Source organism: Diceros bicornis, chromosome 4, assembly GCF_020826845.1.
Source record: "Diceros bicornis minor isolate mBicDic1 chromosome 4, mDicBic1.mat.cur, whole genome shotgun sequence".
NCBI lineage: Eukaryota > Metazoa > Chordata > Mammalia > Perissodactyla > Rhinocerotidae > Diceros > Diceros bicornis.
Window position 1 is genome coordinate 78,245,526 of NC_080743.1, and position 6,589 is coordinate 78,252,114.

At 47.8% G+C, this 6,589-nt stretch overlaps 1 protein-coding gene across 1 annotated transcript; it reads left to right on the top strand.

The window, feature by feature from the left end:
• Positions 1-3,121: 3,121 nt before the first annotated feature.
• Positions 3,122-4,973, top strand: GARIN4 (golgi associated RAB2 interactor family member 4). Its single transcript, XM_058538066.1, has one exon. It carries the CDS (start codon positions 3,122-3,124, stop codon positions 4,862-4,864), a length of 1,743 nt encoding a protein of 580 aa, XP_058394049.1. The 3' UTR covers positions 4,865-4,973.
• The last annotated feature ends 1,616 nt before the right edge of the window (positions 4,974-6,589 follow it).

The window sequence follows — 6,589 nt, forward strand, 5'->3', positions numbered from 1 at the left end:
TATAGATGCCACCAACCAGTCGTTATGATATTCAAGACAATTTTTAAGCTGCCATGGACAATGGATTGGAGAGGATGGAAAGGGGTAGTGGCTACGGCAAGAAAAATTGATCTGAGAAATGCACTGTATATGGTTAGTGGAACTGTTAAGTTCTTTTAAGAAATACATTAAATATAGTCTTGTTTTCTGTAGCCAAGCTTATGTTTTGATACTTTAATAAAAAAGAAGGATGAATATGTGTTTACCATTACGTTGTTTAGTTCATCTTGTTTCACATTTGGCAGAGAGAGAAGATTGGGGGGGTCTGAGAGAATAAACTTGGATGGGACCTTCGCCAGAGTCAGACACCTAGTTGGACAATGTCTTTTCATTGGGCTGCATCTTACTGGGGTGGTGACGTCACACTGGCAGGGCATGGAAAGCCCTCCCTCCTTCACTCCTTCCCTCCTCTCTCCTGCCCTCATCCTGTCCCCATGCCTTTTGAACTGGCCTGACATCTAATTCAAGAGTAAAGAGCTTTCAAGGGTTCTGGCCCAGGACGGGTTCTGGAATTGAAACTTTCACTTTCTGCCAAGAGCTAAAATGCTATTTTCCATCTTTATCCTAATTTCTCCCCATGGGCTTTGAATGAACTCTTGAAACCCATACCAAACTTTCTCTTCTCTTCCCCATCCTACACTCTTTGGTTGTGTTCAAGCAGTTTTCTGTGGAGTGAACAGTGTTTTCATGAATCTGCTCGAGGTACAACCTCAGAGGAGGCCAAGTCTGCCTGTTGAGCATCCTTCTGTGTTCTCATGGTGCCTGTAACCCCAGAAGCTTCTCTATTTATCTGATCAAAAACTGCTCACAGGAAGGAATTCACACTGAGGCTTAAAGGGCCAGTTGAGAACTAATGCTAATAATAGCTAACATTTATTGAGTGAGACAATAAGCTCAACACTTTACATGCATTCTCTCATTTAACACTCACAGCAACTGTTAATAATGCCATTTTACAGGTGAGGAAGTAGAGCGCTAAGTAACTTGCTCAAGGTCACACAGTTGATCTTTCTAAAGCTGAAACCTATGTTTTTTAACTATAAGCATTCCGAGCAAGAGTGTATATTTGTATGTGTGTGTGATAAAATATGCATAACATAAAATTTATCATTGTAACCATTTTAGCGTGTACAACTCAGTAGCATTCGGTTCAATATTGTGTAACCATCACCACTATCTAGTTCCAGAATTTTTCCAAAAGGAAATCCTGTATCTATTAAGCAGTCACTCCTCATTCTCCCCTCCCTCCAGCCCTAGGCAACCACTAATCTAACACCTGTCTCTGGTTTTCCTTCTTCTGGATATTACATATAAATGGAATCACACAATATGTGGCCTTTCATATCTCGCTTCTTTCACTTAGCATAATGTTTTCAAGGTTCATCCATGTTGTACCATGTATCAGTACCTCATTCCTTTTTATGGCTGAATAATATTCCACTGCATTGATAGACCACATTTTGTTTATCCGTTCATCTGTTGATGGATGTGTGTGTATTTTACCAGAAAGATAGCCTTCACCCCCAAGGAATAGATCTCTAAGGTAGGATTTCAGGCATGACATCAAACTGGGAGATAAGAGAGTTGGGAGCAGGGGTCTTTCTCAGAACTTTCAAGTAACGATTTAGAAATCACTTATTCTGTGGCTAGCTCTGTGGGAGTGGCAATAAGGCAGGGGATACAATCATACATGCTCTCTATGGGTGTCGATGCTTCCAAACCACTTCTGCATGGTAGGGAGATTACCACAGGAGGGCGTTAGGAAGGCTCCTGGAATTGAAGCTTACATCTTGGGTTTACTCCCTCCCCATTTCACTGGGGGAGGAGGGAAGAAAACTGGAGGTCTTAAGAGAGAATAGCTAGGTTTCCACACACAGGCTGTTTGCACAAGAGTAATGGAGGGGAGGAACTGAGGCGACCCCCCTGGATAATTTAATCCCCAATTCAGCCCAGCCTCTGTCTGAAGCAGTTGTCTTGGGTTCTCCCCATAACATATACACACATAGAATTATGCAGCTTCTAATAATGCAGCAAATAGGTCTTCTTGAAGGTATTTAAATCAGTCCAGTTTGAAAACCTTTGGCTGGCCCAAGCTTTCTTTGTGAGGCAAAGTACTGTAGTGGTTCAGAACAGAGGCTTTAGAATCGGCTACACCTGCCTTCAAATACTGCCTCCACTCCCACTAGTTCTGTGAATTTAGGCAATGACACAACCTCAATTTCTTTACCTGTAAAATGGGGACGGTAGCAACGTACCAAACTCAATGGATTCTTACCAGCATATGTGAAGAACATAGCATGGTACCTAGGGAAAGCAATTTTTAATGTTATTATTAAAAGTCATTATCATCAATGTTTGCTGAGATTTTATGAAAGGACAGGCTAAGGACTAAGACTGCCAATTCTAGGTTATTCAATAAAATTAAACCATGAGCTCAAATGGTTCAATTTATGCCATCATCTTACATTCTTATAGATTTTGTCCAGTTACTGAATCTTTCGAACTTGGAGGAGGAAAAAAAAAGCAGCCACACAAAATTTTCCCATTTGAAGCAATTTTTATTTCGCTACCCACCTCAGTCCCCGGCAGGGTGGGCCTGTCCTCTGTGGTGTCGATGGGGTGTTTGAGGGGAGGATGGTGGCCCTACCCTGAGGGGGTCCCTGAGGGATGAGAACAAAGGGGTATGTAACAGTGACAGGTCATAAAGGGCAGCAGAGGATAAATATGGCCGCGCAGGGAGTTTAGGGAGTGGACACTTCTCTCTCCAGGACTGCAGTTCGCAGCAGCCTCTCAGGGAGATAAAAAATAAGAGGCTGTACATCTCTACAGACCTGAAGAGATTCAGTCTGGGGTCCAGGTACCCTACAGAATCCCCACGGCAATCGTCTGAACTCCCACCCCAGCCCCTGCCTCTGGGAGGCTCTGAGGCAAAGGGGCGGGGCCGGTGGGGTGGAGAGACTTGCCATAGAGCCACCTGTGTGACACGGGAGCACTGCTGCTCCCTCCTCTGCGAGCAACGCGAAGGAAGAAAAGACCCACGGACCTGCCTTGCCAGCGCTGCTTGTCATGATAAAAGACAGTCATGACCAGTGAGTCCCTGCTACCATATTACACGGCCCAGAGTGGCTCCAGCGTGGGCATGTTCAACACCGCCATGGGGAAACTGCAGCGACAACTGCACAAGGGAGAATACGACATATTCAGGTACGCACCTATATTTGAGAGCGACTTCATCCAGATCACCAGAAGGGGAGAAGTGATCGATGTGCACAACCGTGTCCGAATGGTGACCGTGGGCATCGCCTCCACTAGCCCCACCCTCTCACTACCAGACATCATGCTGCTGGCCCGCCCGGCCACGGGCTGTGAAGAGCACGCCGGGCGTGGCCAGGCCACCAAGGGAAAAAGCCGCAAGGCTACAAAGACCCTAGAGCTCACCAGGCTCCTTCCCTTGAAGTTTGTAAGGATCTCCATTCACGACCGTGAGAAACAACAGCTGCGTCTGAAGTTCGCCACTGGCCGTTCCTGCTACCTGCAGCTGTGTCCCCCTCTGGATGCGCGGGAAGACCTCTTTGCCTATTGGGAAAAGCTAATTGGCCTCCTGCGACCACCAGTGGACGGTAACAGCAGTACGTATGTCATGCCAACGGAGGACATGATATGCATGCATGAGGAAGAGGACAGCAGGAGCCCTGCAGCGGCGGACTTCCAAGGAAAAGGGGATCAGGAGCAGGGCAGCATCAGGAGCCTCCACGTGGTCTCTGAGGTGGCTGGGGCCACCTCTGCAGCTTTTGCTGGGGGGGAGGGGACCCAACATGACTCCCACAAACCCCCTACCATGCCCGATGTAGCCACCCCAAACACAAAACCTACAGAGCTTGACAAAGAGTCAGCAGCAGGGGCAATGACAGAGGCAGCGGCAGCAGCAGGGGTGGCAGCAGGCCCCACAGCAGGAGATTTGAGCTTGGCAGTAATCAAGTCTCCTGCCCCTGAACAGCTAAGCACAGCCACAGCCACCAAAGGAAGCAAAACCAGCATAGCCGTTGAGGACGCTGCCAACACGTCCCCAAAGAGCATTAAAATGGCTTTGGCAGGTGCTGCAAACAAGTCCTCAGAGGGTACTTCCAGCATGTCCACTAGCCTCTCCCCGGAGGCCGGCATCACGGTGGCAATCGCAGGAGCAGAAACTACCGCCAAGACTGCTGAGGAACCGCTCATCTCAACCTTGCCAAGGGAAGGCCACATGAGTGACCAGGCTGGAAGACAACGGCGAGCATCCCAGGCCAGTGATGAAGCCCACCAGGGAAGAAGGGAGCGAAGGGAGAGAAGGGAAAAGGAGAGAGCGCTCAGGACCTCTGGTCACCTCAGGGCAGCTGAAAGCCGCCACAAGGCAGGGGGAGACAAGATAACCCAAAAACCATCCAGAAGGTCCTTAGCCAGCCCTAGAGCCTCGAGAGATGACAGAAAGGAGAAAAGCCGCAGAAGCCCAGGGGGCAGCAGGCGTGTCACCACGCATAAAGGCATCAGCCGTGCTCCCATCACAAAGGAGTCTCACAAACCAGGGAGGAGCTTATCTACAACTAGTTCAGGTTCCACAACCAAGAGACTCAGCAGGCTCAGCTCTTTCCTGAGGCACATCAAAGCCAATCTTACTGCAAAAACAGTGGCCTCACCACCTGATAAAGGCGTGGACATCTTGACTGAGACAGTGGAGAGGAACAGCATGGAGGCCATCATAGAGACAGCAGAGAGTGGCCAGGGGCAGGAGATCCTTGGCAGTGTGACATCTGAAATGGTGGAGACAGTGAGCTTTGAAGCCCCTTAGTAGGACCAGAGCTGGAAGCTGCAACGGGACCAGGGCTCAGGGAAATATCCCTGGAGAGCCTATTCCAACTTTCCTTACTGCAGTTTAAATAAAGAAATATACAATCTGAGAATGGCATGCTGCATTCTGTCTGAATTTTTATGTCCTGCAGCCCAGGAGTGACCACACAGTGGATTTTGTGATGTCAGCTGTGCTGCAGCCTGAGACCCCAGTGTCCAGTCAAGAGTAGCCTCACCTCACACTTGTGCTCAGCAGAACCAACAGGAGTGCTCCATCTTGCCTCAATTCCTTTCTGGCTTGGTTCCCCAGGGCCATGGCTGAAAGTCAGACAATGGCCTGGGAAGCTCTACCTGCACCATCTCCCTGTCCTTTTTAGAAATATTTCTCCCCCCCCCCCCCCCCCCCCCCCCGAGAAGGTCCACAGGCAAAGCAAGAACAGGACTCACATCCCCTCGGGCTATTCAGGGGAGGGAAGAGGGGCAGCTGCATTCTTTGGCCATCAGAAGAGGGCGGACTCTTGTCTAGACTTAGCAATTCCATTCCTAGGTTCTTCATTCCTGGAGAAACACGTGTTCTAGGAGACAATCATGAGAATGTTTCTAGCACAAATAATTTCATAGCAAAACATTGGAAATAGCCCAAAGTTCCATCAACAGAATTGATAATACAGTAGGATATGAATAGAGAGGAATATTCAATAGTGAAAAAAGAACAGCAGCTACACACATTAGCATAGATAAACTTCTCATAATTTTTAAAAACAAGTCAGAATAGGATATAATTCCACTTACAAAACAGTTCAAAAACAATATATTGCATAGGCTACACGTTTGATAAAACGACAGAAACAACGGTAAACACCAAATTCAGGACAGTGGTTTTCTCTAGGGTGGAAAGGCAAGAAATCAAGGAGGTAAGCACAAGGCTTTCAGGGCTGTTGGGAATTGTTCTCTTAAGCAAGGTGGTGGGTACGTAGGTGTTGTACTTTTTTCATGTTTTAATATCTCCAAAATCAGAGTGGTCCTACAATCGCCACGGCAGTTGTGATGAAGTTATTGCCTCGGACATACCTTAACCAATGCCTTCCCCTTATGTTTTCACTCCTGTGTATGCCCAGAGGTGATAAGTCATATGTCTGAAAAGGCTGGTCTCTTTTGTTGTTGTTAGTGCCATCGAGTGGGTTCCAACTCCTAGCAACCCCATGTACAGCGAAGCAGAACCCTGCCTGGTCTTTTTGTGCCATCTTCTCACCTTCCAGCTACTCCATCAGACAATGCTCTGCTGCTATTCATAGGGTTTTTAGGGCCAATTTTTCAGAAGTGAGTGGCCAGGTCCTCCTTCTTACCCTGTCTTAGTCTGGAAGCTCCATTGAAACCTGTCCACCATGGGTGACCCTGCTGGTATTTGAAATACCAGTGGCATGGCTTTCAGCATCATGGCAATATGCAGCTGCCACAGTATGACAACTGACAGATGGGTGGTGTGGTTCTCTGACCAGGAAATGAAACCCGGATGGAGGCGGCGAGAGCACTGAATCTCAGCCACTAGACCACCAGGGCTAGCCTGGTCTCTTTAAATGACATTTTTTTCAGGTAAATTATTACAAGAACCTTTGTTTGGCTATTAGGAAAAGGAGGAATTATACCCCTCTTCTACAGATGAGAACACTGAGGCTCAGAGAAGGTAACTTGTTCCCGCCACACAGTGGGACCTCTGCAGAGCAGT